Below are 23,849 nucleotides of genomic sequence, written 5' to 3' on the forward strand. Positions count from 1 at the left end.
CGTAAATTGAGATGGTTCACTGTATTTTTCTATTAATTGTCTTATAACTTTCAATTGAAAATCTGCTAATGTAGTATTTTTTCCGGTAACCTTGTTGAAGAGCGTGTGCGAATTTAATAAATAAAGATCTATTATATGGAAAACCACTTTTTTGTACCATTTTATTGACTTCCTCATGCATTTCAAACTGCTCAACATCATGTCGGTTTTGTCGACTGCGCCCATATGTAAATTGTAATCCAAGATACATTTTGGTTTAAATATTGGTTCATTTGTTTCCCTGTTAACTCTTCCTATTGGAGATGAAGAGCTGTCGTGTATAGTTGTGATCATATGAATTTCACGCTTATCTTGCCATTTTAAAGCTAACAGTGGTCCACGGTGTTTTGCCTCTATTTCCCCCTTTTTTAATTTTTCGAAACTTGGCATGGTCTTTCTATTTTTGCGCACTATTCCACAAGCATTAGTTTTCTTGCTATGAAGAAAATCAAATAGTTTTGGGCTGCTATACCAGTTGTCGACCCAAAGATTATGTCCTTTACCTAAATAATTTTCGAGCAATGTCGTTACGACAGCTCCCGAAACGCCAAGGCACTGATTGTCTGTTATGTCCGTACCTTCACCAACGTAAATAATAAAGTCTAAAACAAAACCAGTCTTACAATCGCACATGACAAACATTTTTATTCCGAAACGGTGACGTTTAGAAGGTAAATATTGTTTAAAAGCTAACCTACCCTTAAAAAGAATCATGCTTTCGTCGATGCACAAGTTTTCTTCGGGTACCAATGTCTCTTTGAAGATTTTTCTGGTGTGATCAACTAACATTTTAATTTTATGCAATTTGTCACCAGGGATTTGTGTTCTAGAATCACAGAAGTGTAACATTCTATGTAAAATCTCGTACCGATCCCTTGGCATGGTTTTTCCAAATATGTTATTTGACATCAAAGGATCGGTAGACCAATGCTCTTCTATCGTCAGATGACGATTTCTGGTCATTAACATAGTCAAAGCAAAGTAAATGTACATTTCTTTAACCGATGTCTCCACCCATCTGTTGAGGCGAGAATGTTTGGATGGTGGTCCCTTTTCAAGAACAGCCAGATAAAATTTATTAGTCTCTTCAACAATTTTCTCCATTATCTCATTATTTAAAAAATATTCAAAATATGCAACTTCTTCTGAATTATCTGAAAGTAATGTAGACGGATTAACTCCAGACAAGAAGTCATCAAATTCATAAACAATTGGTATAAAAGGACCTGTACTCCAATTGTTAACTATTTCTTCAGGAATAACATTTGATGTCTGTTCTGATGAAGTACTGGGGTGAGATGGCAAAGTCAAAGGTTCAGCAGAAGAAGTTGATGGCTGAACTGACGGCATTGAGGTATCACTTCCATATTGCTCATCAATAACAATATCTGTGTCGTCATCATTTATTTCAAAATCACTATCCGCATCTAACATTGTTTCATATATTTCAATATCAGATAGGCCACGTTTCGACATTTTGAGGGTTGTTAAAAAAAGTTTTTTTTAAATTCATACGCAACAGGAACGTAATACAAAACACAAACACAAAACAAAATATTTTTAAATCGAATTAGTCACTTTAAAATAATTATGTACACAACAAAATAAAAAAATTCAAAGTGGATATCGACGCACAAGTCTTATTACGATTGGTACGGGGTTCACGCCAGAGACACTAGCTTCTTTTCGCGCGTGTTTCAAAACTGTGACTGACGGCAATCGCCGGGCTCTCGGTTTTATTAATTTTATAAGATAAACAATGAAGTAGTACATACAAATTCTCAGAGATGTCGCAACACAAATGAATATTCTTATTTTTAAAATAAATTTCGAACGAATACGGTATACATGTGCTTGGAAAACGAAGTCGAAACTTGAAAATGACTAAAGTCAGCCGCCGCGTGGTGCGAACGATTTGAAGAAATGACTAAAGTCAGCCGCCGCGGGGAAAAGATTAGATACACTTTCTGTCAAACTTTTTTCATAAAACATACTTCTTCAGTTCTCAATTGAAAAAAAAGGTTTAAGTGGGACAGATACCATGAAAAATTTAATAATAATAAAAATGGCTTGAAAGACCTGTTATATTTTAAAGTTAGAGACCCTTGCAAAAAAATCGCGAAACCAGAAGAAGCCGACCTACGCTGCTATTTGAAATATCGTCTATGCGAACCAAACATAAAAAAAACGATAAATTTATAATCTATGTATTTTCAAAATACACGTACGATAAGTCCAGCAAGTGTTTCGGTAGCAGAACTAAGTAGTGATGATAGTATATTGTCACAAGATTGTGAAAACCATCTATTCTGGGTATCTTGTAAATAAATTTCCCTGAAATGGCTTGTGAAATGAAGTGAGTTTTTTGACTAACGCAATTAAAATTTTGTTTTTTTACTTAATGTGTGAGACATTTCTGAGATTTTTTTACAAAATTTTCACCGAACTAAGAATCGATAAACGTTTTATTTAATTGCAACCATTGATTTGATGCCAACTTTCGCGAATTAGTAAACTTTTCCCCCAGATTATTCTCACTTACAATATTTATTATGATCGTTACAATAATTTCAGTATACGGGTTCGTACATACAGATAGCAATATTAAAACAAAAACATAATCATGATACGAATATTGTTATTTATAAACTAGCAAGTAGATACCTACTGTAATCTTTTCAAGTGATACTGTAATCGCTAGAGCAGAGGTTCCCAACTTCTTTGTGTCGCGACCTCACTTTTCAAAAGCCCAGTGACATCAACCTCGAGGGGAATGCTAGGAATTTCTTCCGGTGCTGGGGATTCTGATATTTATAAACTGCACATTTCCCCAAGTTTAAAGATATTTAAATAAATATGTTAAGTAACAATACGGACAACTGATTTTTATAAATAATTAAACTTTACTAGTATTTTTTACTTAACTTATTAATTTAAATCAAAATATATATTTGAATAAGTTAAATGAATTCGTTCGTGGTTGAGTTTTCGCTTATATCAACAATATAATGGCAATATTAACAACTCTGGCTGCTATAGGCGCTAATGTTGACGTTGACATTCCTTTCAATGGTGGCAAATTGAATGTATTTAGTTCTACTAAGTTCTAGAAGGTTACCTATTTTTTATAGTTTTTTAGATTTTTATGATTTATTAGGATAAAATAAATAAATGTATGAAAGAAAGCCAAGGCGAAAAACTCACGCCTCTAGGAGGCACCAGTATGGCATATTGCCATCAGAATGTATGGGAAAAGTCAGAAGTTGGAGGTATCATTAATATTATAGGGTATTTCCTTGTACCAACCAACCTTATGTCTTTCTCGACAGTCAAATTGTTTCTTATTTTGGATTTCAAGTTAAAAAGCCTTGAACATCCACTCATAATATGTAATTTTGGATATTGCTGATATGTAACACACGTAGGAATCGTTCCGCAGATCCAAGAATTCACACCGATTAAAAATGAATATTATTACCACATATAATTTTATTGTTTCTTAAGTTGGGAACCAATGCACTGCAGTAATAATAATAATTCAGAAATTGAAACAGTAATTTATTTGAATTATAAGTTATCTTATCACTGCCTTTGATAGAGCACATACTTAGTTTTAAATTTTCCTTAAGAAAATGAATGTATCCCCTGAAATTCCTCAGATGCCTGATATTCTCAAGTACTATCATTAAAAAAAATATTCAAAAAGTTTAGACTAGGCAGGGGGTTGTGGGGGGGGGGGGAGTTGAACGGTTGACCTCAACAAATAACAAGATACAGTTTTGAAATTTATAACCATAATATATTAATAGCTTGGCAGTCGGTGATGTAGATTTAGGTGTAGAGTACAAAAAGCTATTGTTATAAAAAAATAGTGCCTCCCTTGGCCGCCTGCTAAGTCAAATGTGCCAAGCTGTAAGCGTTTATTCTCATTTTTTGCAGTAAATAGGTAAAAACTTTGATCTACAAACAAAAAAACAACATTTTACTCAGGTTAATGATACATTAATCTCAGATATGTCGGTGAAAAATTGAAAAAAATACTACCTATTGTAAAAACACTTTTTTTCCTAAATCTAGCAATGACCAAGGTGTCAAAGAACTAACGGAAAAAAATATAATGAAAGGTCTACCTACGTACCTATTACAATATTACCTACCTATATGAAGTAGCTAAGTAGTAAGTAGGCATATATTGTATACAGCCGGAGAGATTCTTCCAACCAATAGGAACCAGCAGAAGGTCTGCGCACGCGCATTCTTCGTCTGCTTGCTTTTTGACAGTTCACGACGTATTGGTTTTCCGTCTTCTGTTTTTTTACAAACTTTGTTGGAACAACGATTCTTTTGGTGTGTATTAAATTCCATTAACCCACTAAGTTATTCCATTCCGATAAACAAGACAATCCTCGCGTCATTTAGCCCTTAAATGCATATCTATTGTTTTCCACATTTTGCAAAATTCAAGGACTAATATTTATTTTAAACGTGTAACCTTGCCATAAATGTATTTTAAGTACTTTTAAACTATAGAATCACTGATAAAGCAGTCGGATAATTATTTATTTCGCGATAAATGGCATAATATAAGTGAGGTTATTTTCCAATCAGGTGTGTTAATCAAATGTTCCATAGATTATCGTGCAATAGTATTTCACACACATTATTTTGTGTCTATAAATAAAATCTACGTCAGCTATAACAGCAGAACCTTAAAGTGTAAAGTGACCAGAATTTCGTAACGGAATTTAAAAGAAAAAAAAACACGGTTGATATAATCTACGTGCAAAAGAAAAATGTGTTGGCACTATCATGTGATTATGATAATATGACGTGTCGCACAGAAGCGAAATTCCCGTTTACCGACAGCCCCATTTAAATATTGGCAAAATACAGGTTCTTGAATAATTGGCCAGTGAAGAGTTCTGGTCACTCGACTCTGGAGGTACGAAAGCCGAATTGAACGCTTCTGTGTGTGGATTCTTATCTTGCTGGTGTTTGTTTGTTTGTTGTGTTTAGTGCCTTGGTAGATCTCCTTCGGAATGCAGAACGGCCACAGTCTTACCTCCCCCACCGCGTACTGCCGGGCTCACAGTGCCGTCGATGCACAAGAATTGAATAGGTTAGCAATCAAACATCACTATCATCATATATGTATTCTTTTGATTAATCCCTGTAAATTAAGCCATTTACTAACGAGTGTGTAGTTGTCGTAGATCCATATGTTGTACACTAGGAATGTATGTGAGATTGTGCCCTGTGCGGGTAGCACTGGGCACATTCCAGCAATTATTATTCTGCCACGAACCTCGTTAGAATCCCGCCAGAACCAATGAACCCATAGCTTTCAACTTCTTCATATGATTTTTAAAAATGATTTATTAGTTGCTTTCTAACGGAGCATTTTAAATTAAACTCTGTTACTTTGTTTAAATCGTTTTTGTTTTATAACAACATGCCAACCGATTGTGTCAAAATTTTCGGCAGATATAAACTTATGTTATTTACTGTAATCATTATTAAAAGGTTGCTAGTAATATTAAAACAATATGACTTAGAAAAACATACAGAAAAAAAAATTATTGTGCGATTGCGAATTATTGTGAATAATAATTATAATTAATGAAAGCTTCTAGCTTTTATATAAAAAGTTAGTTTTTATATTTAATATAATATTACTATGTTTATTTACATATTATGTATAACCTGACGAAGGCACATTTGTGCCGAAACCAGTTGGCTTGTTATAAAATGAAATGATTAGTACGAAACTGAGTTGTTTTTAATTTAGTAATTGTTTCATAGTGCTTTCACACAAACGAAGTGTTGAATTCCGTAAAATCTAAACTAACTTTGAAGTCGTGTAATCTTTTCAATCACAGAAATCGTGTCCGATTACCTAATCAATAATATACATGTAGGTATGTATTTATTCACAAATAAGTTATTTATGAAGCTTTTGATCGGATAAACTAGTCGAGATTATAATATATCTATATTTATTTGGTGTCCTATAGGTGTATTGATAATTGCTTCATTTGAATCTCCTGGTTGGCTTTTGTTTTTGGTAACGAGGTTTTGACGGGTTTGCAAATTTCATGAAAGATAATTCCTAGGTTTGGCACACGACGTACGAGTACCTCCTACTTACCTACATATTCCATTTCCATGTTGTGAAGTAATTACGGATTATGGACTTTATAAAAAACCGTACAATGATTATCGCAAAACAAATGATGAACGGCTCCGTGGCCTTTTTCATACAAAACTTAAATTAGAATTTGAGACCAAAATATTCAACCAAACTATTCAGTTATTATTTTAATCAAGGTGTTTGTCAAATATCTAGACCTAATATTTGCTACTTTATTTATTTGTGTTTTAAATAATAAAATATAGACCGTTGAGACTTTAATTTTTCATGATTTTAGAGGCAACCTTGGCATCACTGCCTTCGGCAATTATTTGTGAATTATTAGTAGTTAAAAAATACATATTTAGCTCTGTTTACTACAAAAATATGATGAAATTGTGAAATAAACGCGATTAAAGGAAGCATTTTGATGGGCGTAAATTTAAATTATAATTGACCGACTTACGTTGGATTAAAAAATAAATAAATTAAAATTTCTACCGAAAAAACCGCTTTTTTAAAATGCCTTATTTTTTACTTTATTTTCATTAAAGCCGTTGCTGTGGCTCGGTTTGTCTTTGCAGATATAGAAACAATAGCTTGTTTTGCTCTTACGTCCAATAGATGGCGCTGTTGTAACCAAAATCATGTTTTTACCTATCACAGGTATATAAAACACAGTCTGTATTCGAATGTAAAATTGTGTCGAAATTTCAAACCAATCGGTGAAGACCTTTCTTAGATTTAAGATTTTTAACAAACGAACATCTTCATTTTTATTTATTTAACTTATATTAATTATCATAGTCTATCTATCTATAGTTTATTTAACTTATATTAATTAAAATAGTTACAATTAAAGATGCCTCTGAAATCATGGACAGATGAATTCGTGAGTGGCTTAAATATTTCTTAATTTTAAAAATGTATATAAAATTAAAATGATAAATATAAAAATTCAAATGTTCGTTTGTCAAAACCTTATATATGCTTGTGTAATATGTAACTTGTGCTTATATGTAACTGTGGTATAGGTATTAAGAGGAAACCGGGTGGTGTTTTTTCCATACAAACGTATTCCTCATTTCCCTCTCTGGATTTTGATACTAGAGAAAATATTTTTTTTACATAATATGAATATTGACCGCAAGCGTGTCGGTACGTTTTGATTTTTTTGATAAGTTACTTTTTATAGGAGTTATAACCCTTCAAAAATTGTTAAAATTGCCTTTTTTTTAACGCCATCAACAAACGTTCAGTATACAAATAAGACGATGTATTTTAAAAAAAACAAAACGTACAGACATAGAATGTTTTCTTCCAATACATTTGGTAAAAAAAATCTTGGAAATCGGTTCAGTTTAGGAGTAGAAAAATGAGGACTACAAAACCTCGATTTTGACAATTTTATTTAGGTATTATCAGGCTGAGGTGCATGTGTCCCTTTCTCTCAGTATTCGGTGGTGAGGGGGGGCGGAGAGGGTTTTGTTGAATACGTATACAGTCAACGAAGTGATGTGACATTCTCAATAATTATATCGATACACTAGTCCACTAGTGTTGTCATGTCCCGAGTTATCGATGTTTTTTTAAAATTATTTTTCTGTTTGGTGACTTATCATGAGTGTGCCAATACTTACCGAGCTTATTTACTAAAGTTATTGTGACAAATTTAATTTGTTTACGTCAAATAAATTAATGGAAAAAAATTGAAAAAAAAACACCTGTTACAGACAGACCCCGAAATGATTCCGTTCCGTATTGCCGATTTGGATATGGAACACAAAAATTAATTAAAATATTTTTTGATAACTTTTGAAGGTTGTACTCAACATAATATTATCCCTTTATAGGACACTTTTTTTAAGATACAACTACCGAACCAAAAAAAAACTTTTATATTTGACTAAATATATTGTTCTACATTTTTTTTTCAAAAATTTATATTTTACAAGAAAATGTGTGATGGTAAGTACATACACCACTGATCGTTTGATGGAATGCTGGTACAGCGTATGCTCAGTGGTACATGCATCTACCACATGTTGTTGAATCGATTATGTTATTATAATATCATATTATACAAATGAATATTGAAATCTATGTATAAGAGGCACCATATTGTTTATTGTGCTACATATTAGGTACATACACATAACTAGTTTAGTTTTTATTTAACTTTTTTAATACGTTATATTATTACAGAAAAATGCACTTTCGGGAATACCTCCTACATCACTTGACATTTTCAATCTTCTTCAATGATCTAATATTTTTTGTTTTTAAACGCTTTATTGTAAAAAAAATTACTGTTTAACATCTACACAATGAAATTAAAACAATTTATGATCCAGACCTTTCCCTCGCCGGTAAATTTCTTGGTATGCGACCGTCAATTATTTCTGGTAAAATGCATTGGTGGTAGAAATTTTCTAACAGTGGAACGATTTTTTGCCAGATTTCATCGTCCCTCTCAATTTTTTCATACAGCAAACCTTTTGGACTCCACACAACAAAATAACAATAATTACGACGAGTAATATGTAACTGGCCTTGTACTTGGTAGAAGTAATTATGATTCCGTTTTAATGTTAAAGAATGGTCTTCCAATTTACAGTAATCAATTATCTTTTGTGCAATTCCCTCTTCTGGTGACATATTTGCTATACTATAAGGGCATTTAATTTCAATTATAGAATCCTCACCGATAAGGCCATCCGGACTTGCCGCTAAAAAGTTTTTGGTTTTATCGATAAATAGCCCACAAGCGGATACCTGCAAACTTGTTTTTTTTGAAAATTGCTCTATTGCTAGGCTTTCATTTTCTTTTCCATAATTTGTGGCCATAGTTCCTTTGAATTGCGAGTACAGTAAAGAGTTTAATACTCCCGTAACTGAAGTTTTTTGCCGAAGCTTATATATTTTTCCAAAGTTAGACGCCGTTATCCGCTTACGTCTTTCAATTAGCCACAGATTGTTATTGCTTTGGCCTACCGTATTCCGTTCGAGCTCTTCCTTATTTGTTGAAGATAATTCTTTGAGAAATTCCTCTTTTTTCGTTTCAAATATTTCAGGTGGCATATCTGGTTCTAATTCCAATTGACCATAATTTTCATCGGGCCCTGTAACTTTTTTTCTTTTTTCTGTCGTATTTTCATTATACTTTAGTTTTTTTTTTCGACACATTTGTGTATTCTCCTTCGAACGTCGTTTTCTCTTTATAAAGTGCTTCGTGTATTTGCCGGGACTGTGGCCTTGGATTTTCTTTTGTATTCTTGAATGGGTTGCCAATTCACTATTCCACGAAGCTACTGCTCCAAAACATCTTGCTTGGTAAGATCCTCTTGTAGTAAAATTTACCCTTTTTCCACCTATAAATTTGGCGATAACGTTGTTGAATTGCTCCACAGTGTTATTTGTCACGTCAATAATAAAACTTTCTGCATTTGCTATTAGAGACAATAAGAATTTTTGGATATCAGTCCATATTCCACAATCTCGAAGATCGCTTACTAAATTTGGATCATCAGTATACTTCTCCGGCTTGCAATAGTACGATGCACAATTTTTATGATCACCAAACACATGATTTGCGGTATTTTTTATGTCCATTTTCAATTTTTTTATTTTATCACTTTGTACTGTGTTTTCTTGCTCTTTCCTGTAATTTACTGCTCCAACTACAGCTCTTCTCATGCGTAAAACGTTTGCTTCAACCTTTTTCCTTATATGAACTGGTACAAAGCCTTTAGCGTTGTTGGTTTTTTTTCCAAGTGCTTTCATTTTGTTGCAAAAATTGCGGAGTAAGTGATTTTTGCACTCTATTTTTTGTACTATAAGGTTAGGACCATATGGCATTTGTTGCATTATTTTTTTCATGATGCTGGAGTCGCCATCACCAACTAGTTTGTTAAATTTCAATCCATGCATTTCCATGCTTCTCGAGAACCCTTCTGCTATAATGTGGGCTTCCATGGCATTAGCACTGTCACGCCAGTTTATGAAGCACCTGTGCTCAGAAGCAACTATGTGTAGTTTAGTAGCTCTAGCACATATGCAGCAGTATGAGTTTCGCACTCCCATAAATAAAACCTTTTTAGTTCGTAGTCCAACTATGCACCCTGCGCCAGATGAGGAGCTAAATCCACTTTTGTACGACCTCTTTGCCCAGGAGCCATCTGCAACCACCGTTACCAAAGGATAGCCACCCTCGTCTACGTCACCGTTTAAAATGGCTAGCCTTTTTTCTTCTTCACCAGCTGCGATCATTTCTTCTAAGGCACATTCTTCAATTGTTGGCGCTAAACATTGTTCTATGTTTGTGTAAGTCTTACAATCCATATTTGGCATATTTAAAACCCCACAAATTTCATTCCATTGTGAATACCCAATTCCTGTACACATCACTCCTTCGACGACAGCAGTATTTATAGACGTTTTCCGTTTCGGGTCTTTGGAGTGTACGTATTCTATTTTCTTGCACATTTTGCACTTGAAAACATACTGGCTTAGAAGACCATTTCGTCGTTCCTTCACAAATTTTAAATCGGAAAATGTGCAGTTGGTGTGTTCGTGCTTTATATTTGATATCTCCGAAAACAAATATTTTATATCCACAATTCTGCGACCTTCGAAATTATGGGTTTCATCAATATGATCTGGTTCTATCACCAAATCATCAAGCGTTGTTTATGATGATGAACTTGCGTTTTCGTCTATATTTGGAGCAAATGATTCATCCATGGAAGTTTCATGCATTAGTGAAGATGTAGTTAAGTTTCCAAAAGTAGTATCGATGACATCCATATCCCTGTAAATGCAAATGATTTATTTATTTAAATTTGTCCATCCCATTTTCCCGTTATACATGCTACATAATACACGGCTCTCATAGCATAAATCTTTAGGTTTTTCTCGTAAGTCGCTCACGTAAGAGAGTTATGGCAAAATTATCAATGTAAACGATACCCATTGGTAATTTTGCCATAAGTCTCTTATGTGAGCAACTTACGGGAAAAAAACTTTACATACGTAAAGGTAACCTTAGGAAGGTTCAGTAGTAAGAGTAACAGGAAAGCGATATTTCGACTTACCTAGATGTCGAACGTGGTGCAACATGAATCTGTCGTTTGATACTAATAATCGGTTTTTTTCGTCTAGTAGATAAAAACAAACGCGCTTTGTTTCCATTTCTTTTACCCATTATTTATCTGTAAGAAAAAAATGTTTGAGTTGAAGGTAGGTAATATAGTAGTCGATTTTATGTAACTCAATTTCTAAATACACATATATTATGCTACGTATATATTTGCGAATAGTGGCGTGCACAGAATTTGAAAATTGAAATTTCCGAAAAAAAATAATTTTCAGCTTTGACAACATCATTAATGTCGTATTTTCAATCTTAGGATTCTAGCCCACTGAAAAATCAGTGCACGCCACTCTTTGCGGACAGAGACGCGAGCCGAACCACGAATTATGGTAAAGGTGCGAAGCAACCGCAAGCGGCGCAGCGTTTCGGGCAGTTTGCTTTTGCTTCGTTCCTTTCCCATAATCCGTTGTTCGGCTGGCGTGTGTATACGCAGCCTAAGACGTAGAATAATATTTATTATAGGTTACTAGATATGTTAACAAATGTACCGACTTGCACTAATGCACTTTATGCATACAGTCAAAACTAATGAATTTACGTTATTCAGGGAGAGCCAAAAAACAACAACATTTTTAGCGATATTTATATGTTTAATTAAAAAAGGACCTACTGCGCCTATGCTGCCGTTTTATAAAAAAAGATGGTATGAATCTCCCGATATTACTAAACCAAAACAGCGTGCATCTTACTTTTCTAATAGTAACAAGATGAATGAACTATGAGCGCAGAAGATATCTATTATATAGGAATACGCACGCTCAAGTCTCATTTACTTGTGCGTGTGCAGAAGATGAGCTCGGAGCAGGCAGTCACATGTATATAACTACGCACAAGTCGCGATGTGACTGAGGTGATGAGCGAACAGCAAGCGCTCTAGTTGAGAGTTGCGACGTGACTTTTTTATGTGAATACCGCACAAGAGTCCGAACTGCTCCCGTCTGGAGCCAGTGAGACTGTGGATTCCCCAATTGGCGACTTAATTGGACTAGTATTACAAAACCCTGTAAGCTGATAGCTGATTTGGCCGTAACTAAGTCGCCGCTTGTATCATTATTTCTCCAGACAATTATTTTATATTATATTTAATTAATGTTCTTTTTAATGAATATTATTTTTAATATTGTGAAACAACATAAATTAATTAAAATCAATTTACTTGCGCACGCCGTGATTTGAATCCGAGACCTCCGGACTCGAAGTCGAGAGCCTTACCCCTCAACCACGGAGGCAAAATAAATGTATCTACGTATTTATTTGTAGTAAGTAATAATAATAATAAAGTTAAGTACAATACAATATTAAATAATGTAGACCTCGCTATTTTATTACGAATATGTACCTAGGCACCTACTTAATTTTTGGAATAAATGAATAACAGTAAATGAAATAATAAGAACTGATCGCGATAATATGACGCGAAGTCGCTATCGGGCGCGGCGCGACGATTCGTGCTTCCAACACCTGCAGCCACGCACACACACGCATTGGGGTTCACCAATACACCGATAGCGCTTTTGCTGTCCCCGCTGAGATGAACGAAATAGAAATAATTTTTACAAATACCTATCGTTAAAATTTCTCGGCGCTCCTGCGCGCCCTTAACGTTTACCACAATAATTCTAATGACAGAATATTTCATTAAATTTCAAATCAATTTTCAATATTTTCAGCCGAGTGCATTGCAATAATAGAATCTCTCAAATATATAATCAAAAATAATTTTGAACATTCCCTCGTTCTCTCTGACTCTCTCAGTTCCCTCCAAAAACTTAAATCCAGTCCTCTTCTTCATCCTGATGATAATTTTGTATGCTTTATTCGAGAGATGATAGCCTCCATTCAAAGCTCTGGTAAAACTGTAACTCTGATTTGGATTCCTGGACATGTTGGTGTCATGGGTAATGACATTGCGGATGCCTTGGCAAAACAAGGAGCGTCCAACTCTGTTGTTACCCTCGTAAATCACATTCCCCTATCTGACATTTTTTCCATCATCAAAGATAGATCCCGCAATGTTTGGTCGGAGTATTGGCACATTGCCAGTCAATCCAAGGAGCCTGCTATGCCTCAATACAAAGGACTATTCCATCAAAACCGTGGTTTCAGCAATTCCCTCATTTTTCCAAAAAATAAATTTCTTCACTAATTCGAATGAGGATCGGACATTGTTCCGTTCCTTCCCATCTTTTGAAAATTCACGTCCTTGACTCCCCAGATTGTACATTCTGTGGTCTAGAAGTGGGAACTTTAGATCACATATTTTTGGTTGTCCCTCTCTAAACAAATATCCTCTCTTCTATCAAGCCTTATCTAAAGTCTCCCTCCATCTCTCCTCCCCTCCATTCAACATCTCATCTCTTCTAAGTTTGAACTCGACTCCAATTTTCATTATAATTTTGAAATTTGCCTATTTAAATAAAATTAATATTTAAATTCACCTTTCATTTCTCAATAATTTTAAATGATGGCCAAGAACACCCTTGAAGGGTGAAAGCCAGAAATAATGGGGAAAAAAGTTGACTGAACCCGAGTTACAGACAAAATCACAACGGAAATTAGTATTTTTAATATATTAATAATAAATAAAATAAAAAAATCATTTTACCTGTTCATGACCTTTCACTTTTATAAGTATTGATTGCAGTCAAGAGAGAGTTCTACCTCAGCTAGTTGTCTTTTAAAATTCTTACCGCTGTGAATATAATCCTGTTTTACCATGGCAGTAATCGGAATTATGGTTTCATTTTTGTTTCTTATGAGTAGGTCGTAATATCGTCACCTTAAAGCAACAGTGGGATATCTTGAAAAATGCTGTTCTGAGATAATAGGACTTTTAGGTTTGCGTGAGCTCTAGCAGCATCAAATTAACTAATCTTGCAGATTAATGATATGGTATAAGAGAGGTTAATTATTTAACATCAACACAAAATTGTAATAATAGAAAAATAATTAATTTTTTCATACTAATTTTGACAAAGTATACGTAAATCTGGAAATATCTCACTGTTGCGTGGAGTGTTTGGTAATCATCTCAAATTATCTCAGTGTAGCATTGTAATAATATTACGAGTTTAGATGGATAAATGAATTAATAATTGTTCCTCGCGAGATTTTTTCAATGTGGACGACTGTTTCAGGCTAATAATTGCTTAAAATAATTAATAATTGCTTAAAATAATTAATAATTCTTATTTCTGCATGTTTTTCCATGATGTTTATAATCATAAATACATTTTAAACAGTACACACCCACTCACTCCTATAGTTTGTCAACACGACAATTGACGATAGTAAGGTAGTATAAAAATGAAAAAAAATATATATTTGTGCTTATAAATTTATTTATGAGAAGCGTGATATAATGTATGTAACAAAAATAACAGAAAAACCTTAAGAATAAAAGTATGTAACAAAATTAACAGAAAACCAAGAATAAAAAGTAGGTATGTATAAAAAAAAAAACAGAAAACCTTTAGAATAAAAAGTATGTAATTTTTTTACAGAAAACTTTAAGAACAAAAAAATATAACAAATATGTGTTGATTCCCTGGAAACCTACAATGAACCTTCATCGTTATTTTCTTCTTGTACATCGCAGTCTGTATTTGCAGTATTAATTAATTCAAAACAAATTATGAGGTTTTTTTGGTATAACACCACTTTGGCAAACAAATAAGAAATCACGATTTTTATTCGGTGGAATTGTAGGTGGAACTGTATAAGCTGGTCCTAGAATTATACTATTCTCATTCCGAACATTCTTTAGTCGCTCTCTCACATTAACACTCTGATTAAATGGATCCTCGGTGTAGGTGCTTTTGTATTTGATAACTGACGGTTCGTCTTTAGTGATCTGTAATATCTTAACTTTATTCCAAATACATTTATTTTTGTCCATAAACATCCAGAATTTTTCCAGTCTTCTCACATACCTTCTTCCAGTCAATGAAGTCCGTTGTTTCCATTTCTGTTAACTTATAACGAGGTTCATTCTTCTTGGAACACTTTATGATCATCGCTAACTCCGTTGGAATAAATATTAGGCCTTCTTTTAAAACCCTGACCTTTTTCTCTGTCTATGCAATAATGAATGGAGTCTCCTTTGTTCTCTGAGTGCCCAACAATTAGGTATATATGGGTAATGATTTGAATATCAAGTGTTCATAGTGCATGCATGTACATAGAAAATAAATAAAATTGTTTTTATTCTGTGCCACGCAGTTATCAGAATAAAAGTTCACTTCCCGTTTCCCTTGTCAAAGGTCTTTTAAAAATGTGTACACGCAGGTAGACATTTCAACTGCGCATCTTTTAGCTACACCCTCATGCCGCATGTAACAATGGCCCTGTCGTGTTTGATATTGTAAATACAGAAGTTATAACGTTTAACTTGCTCTTAATAAAAAAATAGAAATATTGCTATTTGGCAACGACATAACAGCTTGAAAGTCATAAATGGCAACTACAGTATCATCAGTATGGTCTTGGTAATGTTTTTATCTTTTTCTTGTCGAGATAGCTTTACATTCTGAATGTGTTCAGAATATTATTATTTTTTTCTAATATCTCATTTGCAGTACTATAGTTGTATTATACACAAAATGCGCAAAGGTTCTTTTTTGGTTTAAAAAAATATATATTGAATTTGTATTGAATATTTTCCTGTATGTAGGGTGTGTAACATAGAGATTACCTACCGAGACACACTTCTATTTGTACAAATTGTACATCTTTTGGATATTTGGAGATCCGAGCTGATCCTGCACGACAATAGTGCGATTCCACTCTACTAAAGCTGTTGATGTGATTCATAACACCATCAACTAAATCATCCTTTTGCAGGAAGCTGTCTGTTTTCTTTTTTAATGCAGTGCTTATGGTATTATTGCTTATATCTAAGGTTGCCATAAAAAAATCTTACACATACGTATGTTATGTCCATCTCTCTCAAAATAATAACCACTATTAGCTAGCATTCATGGAATCATAAATATTAAAATATTTTAATCGATCAACTTCCAAAACAGATTCAGAACATTTATATTTACAATTAGTACACAGTACAGGCTTAATTTGTTTTGCTCTGCGTATCTTTCCTGACTTTGCTACATACTCCTGACCAGTATCCACCTTCAGTTTCTTTATGTTTCTCTTCCAAGATCACCCAACTTGTTGAAAACTATAGAGCTACAGTAAGACAATAAATTTATTTCAGTATTTTAAACGACCTTTTGAAAGCAAGAGTGGGACAACATCAATATCTCAGTGTTGCTCTGAGTGACCGAACATTTCAATACTGAGATTTTACTTGTAACACTGGCAATTTTTTTTTTTACAAAATATCCCAGTAATGCATCATGTAGAGCTCAGAATTTTACATCGAACTGCATACTTATCTCAAAAGTGTATTTTTCGAAGATATCCCACTATTGCTTTAAGGTGACGATATAGTATTATTGACTCTTTTTGTTAAATTGGCACGTACATTCCGGGCCAATTAGACGTCCAGCTTTTTCAGAATGGTGAATATTTGTAGGTTTGTTGATTTTGCAAATCCTCTTCTTTTGGTATACGAAAATATTGATTACTACATTGCGATAATGGATACAGGGGCTAATCCTTCCGGAGGACTTACTTTGTCTTTTAAATTTGTGTGCGAACACAGAAGATAATAGACGCGTTTTCGTGCCCCCATTAAAGGATTCCCCGAGGCTGAGACTGATAATATAAGAGTGACTTCGTCTCAATGTTATTGGGAAACCCTCCAGGGCTAATCGGATGGCTTTATTTTAAGCAAACAAATCCGAATTTCTACACGGAAAAAAACTTACTGATAAAAATACTGTTAATGTATTAAAAATCTGGTCAAATTATTCGTTCAGACCTACCTATAACGAATGAATTGAAAGAGTTTCTATCAGTTGAAAACGATTGTTTTATGAGGGCGGCGAAACACGTGTTCATACAAGATATTTATTAGGAAAAGAACGTGTGTTCACTATATATTCTGAATGACTAATATTTTATCAGGAAGCTGGCATGCTATCATTTTTTTAACAGGATAATTTTTCCTCCGTCTATCTATGCACAGCTCTTAAAAAAATATATGTTTTTTACGATAATGTCTATTCCGATACCGAGTTTAAAAAGTGATGAAAAATTAAATTCCCTTTAAAATACAAAATAAAATCGCAAAGTATGCTCTTAAAATTATTAAAAAACACACAAGTATTTAAATAAACACCTTTTAAACATATAGGTTGTTCTTTAATTTAACATATAGGTACCTGTGCAAAAATTTGCCGTGTTTCTTTAAAAAATGCTACTTAACTCGGATATCCAGAGACTTTTGCTCTGTTTTAAATAAGTCATGTTTTATCAAACATTTTCACAACAATCGTTAATGTCTTTTAATTATAATAAATATTTTTTAATGTTAGCGCGCTCCCCCTATCATTCGTATTTACATCTCTCTCTTCAAACCATCTTCAGTAATCTTCTTCTTCTTCTTTTTGAACGCTTTTAATGGAGCCTTATTTAAGAGACAGGATTTGTAGGTATCTATTGTAATCTACCAACTGCGACCTCCCATTTACTGTCATAATAAATAAATTGTTCAAAGAAGTTTTATAAATATATGATAGTTTTGACCGAGTTTGACTTGTGCACCACTTTTTTATAACTATCGCACATAAAGTCACCTTGTAGACAGATAACGATAACAATATATTGTGTCCGCGACCCGCGAGTATGTATATGTGCAATGTGTGCATGTATGCTAGTTACATGCAGCGTAAACCACATTAGGTAGGTGTTTCGAGCCGGTACCTACATTGTTCCATTCGTCCGATCCGACCTGAGGTCGAGCCTGTTGCGCACCGGCGCGGCGCGGCCCTCCAATTGTCACTAGTCCAGCCGCCAACGGGTACCATATCGAGGGCACTAGGTGATCAGGTGAATGCATTACGTTACAATAAATTACTAATTGCATTTCGAAGGTAAAGGGCCGCCTGAAGTTTTTTCTGTTTTGTTTTATTAGCGAGACAAGTGACGAAGTTTTGAGCACGAGGAGTACACAGAGTATTCGATATAATGTCTTTGATGTTTCTTCAATCTGAATGTAATTTAGTACACCGCGACATTTATGGATGATTTGTTATAATTGGGACATTGAGACACAAGTACCCAAATTAGAAATACTTCGCATTAGATCAGGTCGTTTAAGGCATGCACTTAGAAAAATTACTAATGTTGAATACTAGCTGTGCACGCGTTGCTGTTGCTCAGTCTGTATGTGCAGATGGAGAAAAAATCGCGTGTTTTGCTTTTACGTCCAACAGATAGCGCTGTTTTTCAAAAAACACGCTTTTCACCTGTATAATATATTTTATTTTTTATTTTTTTATTTAATATTTGAAAAAAATATTTTTTTACATAGATACAGGATATAAACAAGATATAAAACAATAGAAATTAAAGTAGCCTTTCCTCACCATAAAGAGACAATGCTCTTGTGTTTGGTGAGGGAATTCTAGTTCAATTATATATATGTTAGTATTAAGGTAAATAAATTATTAAGAAACAACACAAGATTTAAACAATATTACTTTTAGATGTAAGTAGTGAACGTATTTTGGACTTATAATAGTTTAAGGTAATTTTTTAATTTAAGGTGAAATTCCTGAATATTTTCGATATTTTTTAAATTTAATGGAAGGTTATTAAAATAAATTATGCCTAGATAAAGATAGCTATTTTGAATGAGCTTAGTGTTAAATTTTGGGATTTTAATAGTTTTCTGGTATCTTGCTGATGTATTGAATTGCAAGTTATGAGTATTTGACTGTATTTCTTTGTAAATAATATAGGTCTATAAAAAAACGCGTATTCGAATGCAACATTGTCTCAAATTTTCAAAGCAATCGGTGATGAAATTTCGGAGATTTAAGATTTTGAATAAACGAATATTTACATTTTTATTTATATAGATTGATTGCTAATTTGAATCTCTTCACGTTAAAAACGGGATTGCATGCCCTTATCGAATGAATTGATAGGTTTCCTAATAAACTCTCAGTAAAATACGAATGTGTTATCACGATGTTAAAACTAATAAATTCTCTGAAGTCATGTATGGCTGAAATCCACAACACCATAGACTAAGTATAATACATCAATGCACAACACCCAACCCCTGCTACCCCCCGCCAATTACAAATAACGAAACAAACTGAATTAATTGTACACGAGATACGTTGGACACTCAATGAAGGTAATTGAAATTGGTTGTAGGTGTAGTGAAAATGAAGGCAAGTGTAATTGGTTGTAGGGTGTAGCAAAAAATATCGAAGCAATAAAAAAAATATTGCTATATCTGCATAGACCGACTTCGACACAGAAACACGTGGCGGGGTACAGCTAGGTATATATAATTCCTTAATAATATCACGTGAACATTTTCCAAACATCCGTTTCATGTGACTTTATATGGAAACTTGCAACTTGTATAATTTATTCAGTATGTACCGTTCACCCGCTTCTACAAACATTGCTTAAAAGATAAGCTTAATGTTTGTAACTGAATTATGTAATGTATGTAAATATTTATTTTATAAAGCAGCTTAATCCTTATCAACCTAAATATAACATGGCCACCCATGTCAAGTATTTGCGTTTCTTCATCGTATTATGTATTAGGTGTGGAAGATGTCGGAGGTTTCAAAATTTGCATTGCAATGTGGAGGTGTTTGTTGTGTTCACTTGCGGTAGTTACGGCCCTGCCCCTTGGGCCCTCGGGCTCTGCCCCCTCCCCGGCTGTTGGTTGAAGGTTGCTCTGGCTGCTCTCAAACTCCATGTCTTGTCAGTTCTCTTCTCGTCCTGTATCTCCTGACAGGCTAGGGACAGAACCTGTTATCAGGCAGTCTGTTCAAATTTACATACCTATCTGATTTCTTTTTCTTTGATTTAGGATCAGTTCGAAAACGGAATCTTTCTAAATTCCATCGCGATAAGGTGTTTTATTTTATAAGAAAAATAATATGAAGAAAATGAATGTATTCGGCTTTGAAAAGCGTGTTATTTAGTATTACGTAAAATAAATTCTTCATAAATTAACACACATATTAACTAATTCATATAGCATTTGGTGCATCGGAAACTATTTCGTGAAAATCCTGTGATACTTTCCCAGCAACCTGTACCTTGGGACACTGAAACCCCCTGAGCTTGTTTTGATTTTTCTCGACTACTTAAAAATAGTAATTTCGGTTTTGACTATTTAACTCCAGTTCAATGAACTTTTGCTTTGAATTTTAGTATAATTTTCAAAATCGGTACTTATTGTTTGGATAATTCAGACAAACGATAAAGTACCTACCTACAGTAGCTACCATTTTCAAAATTGATTTGTCTAGAATTTAGACTACCCGTGAAAAATAACGTTTAGTACTGGTAGTTAACTTAATAATGAATATCCTAATTATAAGTTCTTAAAATTAATAAATTTCGTAAATAAGTCTTTTGTTTTGTATATTACCGATGTCTTAAAGTTAACAATCTAGTAACTACATAATGGTAGTGGACATGTGCAATTAAAGTTTTAAGAGTGTTCTTAATACTTATTATACAATACTACACATCTAACTACAAACGAGTAACAACATTAATTTCAACTTTATCATCTTTACTAGGTACCTTAAAATGTTGTAGTTAACTTAAGTGAAGGGACACTTTGATGGGTATTTTGGAGGATATCAGTTTTGTGGTTGGATCAGTGACATGTAAAAAGGTCTTGTTGACTGTTGTGTTGTGGTTTAGTTTTTGGGATTATAAAAGTTGATGTAAAATCAATCACAATGTTGAAGCCCCTCATTCCCGCCTCGCACACGATGACTCAATCTCGAAGGTATGTTGACGAATTCATTACATTAGAACCTAACTTTGGCGATGCACCACGTTGTGTAACATTTGGAATCGGACCGCTAACAATAACACTCCTTATGTAGATGGCGATAAGGTTTGAATCCCCTGCTTGAAAATTGCTTGACAAACGGAGTCTAGAAACGCTCGATTTCAAGCAAAAAAGTTTTTTTTATTTATTTTGTAAACATTTTTAAAAGAAAGCAAAGAAGTCAATCAAGGGAAACTGTCACAGATAATCTTAGCTATCATATCGTATTTTCTAAAGTTGTCTCTAAAGAAACGCATTAAAATGTGTTAATACATTTCTATTGATTTTTTTTTATATGTTTATATTTATATTTGTTATTGAGTAATTAAACAAAATATTTGAATTCTACATAAAGGAAACGATAGGAAAAGTTCCAATTTATTTAAAGCATATATTTTTTTATTCATAATATAAACCGATCCGTAAAAAGATTAATCTAAAGTAGTAATTTAGCTTTAGGCTTCGGCCTTAATATCAGCCGCCTGTTTTGATTTATGTAAGAAAGAAACATTGCCAAAAAATGTGTTTTGTTTTATTATGCGAAGTTCAGTGACAAACATTTAAATAAAACCATATCCAAAAAGGTGTTCCTAAGTCGGAGATTTTGATTTTAAAACAATTTCTGTAAATACTTTGATGAGTTTTACTTGCAGTATTTAAGTATAGCATCTATAATTTATTCCTGTATTGTTTTTATTATTAATTACCTTTTTTGTTTCCTCGAACACAAGTTTCATTAATTTATTTCTGACCACTCTTTCAGTACCAAAATAACAGCTAATTCCACGTATGAAGTAACATATTATTACGGTAGATATTAGGTTATACATTATACGATATTATACAAATGTGGTATCTAACTACGTCATGTTTACTTGCTGCACGTTCCAGAATGGTAGATACCCTCAGTATTGTCCTGGTGAAAGACCGCAAATCAACCACGTTTGGTGACCAGATCTGAATAGTCAGATACTTCTCCACCTTACCCTTCTCCATCGTCTTCCCCTCCCCATTCCCACAGCCTTACAACATACCCCTATTGGGGATGTCATTGCCTCACGGACTCCGGATAGCATTAGAGACAAATTGTAAAAATTAAAGTTAAAAATTTTATTGATTCATTATTTATTAATTTAATATCAGCGGTACATATAAATATACCATTATAACAGTAATTGCGAGTTATTGAATACTATATTTTTATAACAATTAATAACATTTTTTATAACATTTTTTATAACAGTATTGTATATTATTTATTTATTTTATTATTTATGTATTAAACGCCCAGGTGGGCTTTTCTTTGAAAAAAATACAAGCATTTTGTATCAGAGTAAACACTTAAAAATTAATACAATAAAGAAGAATGTAAACATAATGGCAAAAATGAATCCTCACGCATATAATTGAATTTAAAAGATTCAACAAAACAAAATAGTAGAAGCAGAGAAGTTATATGGGTACATAGATCTATTTGTGTCTAGAAGATTAGTTTTTTTTTTAGTTTAGTTTTTTTTAATATTCTTTATTATTATTATAATTTTAAGTGAAAATCTGTTATTGGATTTTATCTTTATTATTTAGTTTATTCTTATATTTGTAAACAATCTGTTGATTTTCCCAAATAAATAAAATAAAAGAATAAAAGTGATAGAATATACAACATTTATACTGATTAGTTTTCAAATGAAATATATCACCAGATCAGAATATTTCCGAGATTGTGATGTCTCGGAATCGGAGAATTTTGGTAAGTTAGTGTCCTGGTGTTATTGAAGTAAAATGGTAAGAAATGTCGGCATGATTTTTTGGGAACATGGATATTGATACATTGAAGTAATTCGGGACAGTCAATTTTAAAATGTAGTATTCTTTGTAACAGTATTAAATCTGTGCTTATTCTTCTTTCTGAAAGTTTCAATAGAGACATTTTATCCAAGAGGTAATTGTAATTTATGTTTTGTATAGGAATATGCAATTTATAATTTATAAACCTCAGAAACTTCCGTTGAATCTTTTCAGTGTTATCTGAATGAATATTGAAAAATGGAGACCATAACGTAGAGTTATACTCAAGTTGGCACCAGACAAGGGTTTTATATAACATAATAAATGTTCCTAAATTATTGAAATCTTTTGCAGCTCTCAAAACAAAGCCAAGAGTCTTTAGGGCCTTGTTGATAATATTATTAATATGACATACAAAGGTGAGTTTACTGTCGAACATAAGGCCTAGATCAATAATTTTACTAACACAAATTAAATTTTCATCATTTAATGAATATTGAAAAAAAATAGGATTACTTATTTTGGAAAAATGAATGAACTGGCATTTATTTATGTTTAATGCTAATTTGTTGATTGAGCACCATTCAAAAAGATATCTCAAGTTAGTTTGAAGTGTAATACAATCATTAATGTGGTTAATCTCTTTATAAAGTTTCATGTCATCGGCAAACAGTAGAACGTTTATATCAGTAAATACATCAACAATGTCGTTTATGAATATAATAAATAAAATGGGCCCTAGATGAGAGCCTTGCGGCACTCCACTTGTCGCCATAAATTCGTATGAATTC

General features: G+C 33.2%; 1 protein-coding gene across 9 annotated transcripts in view; it reads left to right on the forward strand.

The window, feature by feature from the left end:
* The window catches only part of LOC149426506 (NAD kinase-like), a 94,941-nt gene that overhangs the window by 29,466 nt on the left and 41,626 nt on the right, over window positions 1-23,849 (forward strand). The window contains exons 1-2 of one of the 9 annotated variants that reach the window (XM_089631293.1): window positions 4,301-4,386; window positions 5,056-5,158. The exons of 5 other annotated variants lie outside the window; for them this stretch is intronic. In XM_089631293.1, the coding sequence (XP_089487419.1) occupies window positions 5,079-5,158 (80 nt within the window). In that variant the 5' untranslated portion in view covers window positions 4,301-4,386; window positions 5,056-5,078. Of the gene's footprint in view, window positions 1-4,300; window positions 4,387-4,596; window positions 4,648-5,055; window positions 5,159-20,958; window positions 21,226-23,849 lie in introns of those variants that run through there. 3 more of the 9 variants (XM_089631300.1, XM_089631324.1, XM_089631309.1) reach the window with 3 other exon arrangements.

Source organism: Hesperophylax consimilis, chromosome 1, assembly GCF_061612785.1.
Source record: "Hesperophylax consimilis isolate HC1 chromosome 1, BYU_Hcon_1.0, whole genome shotgun sequence".
NCBI lineage: Eukaryota > Metazoa > Arthropoda > Insecta > Trichoptera > Limnephilidae > Hesperophylax > Hesperophylax consimilis.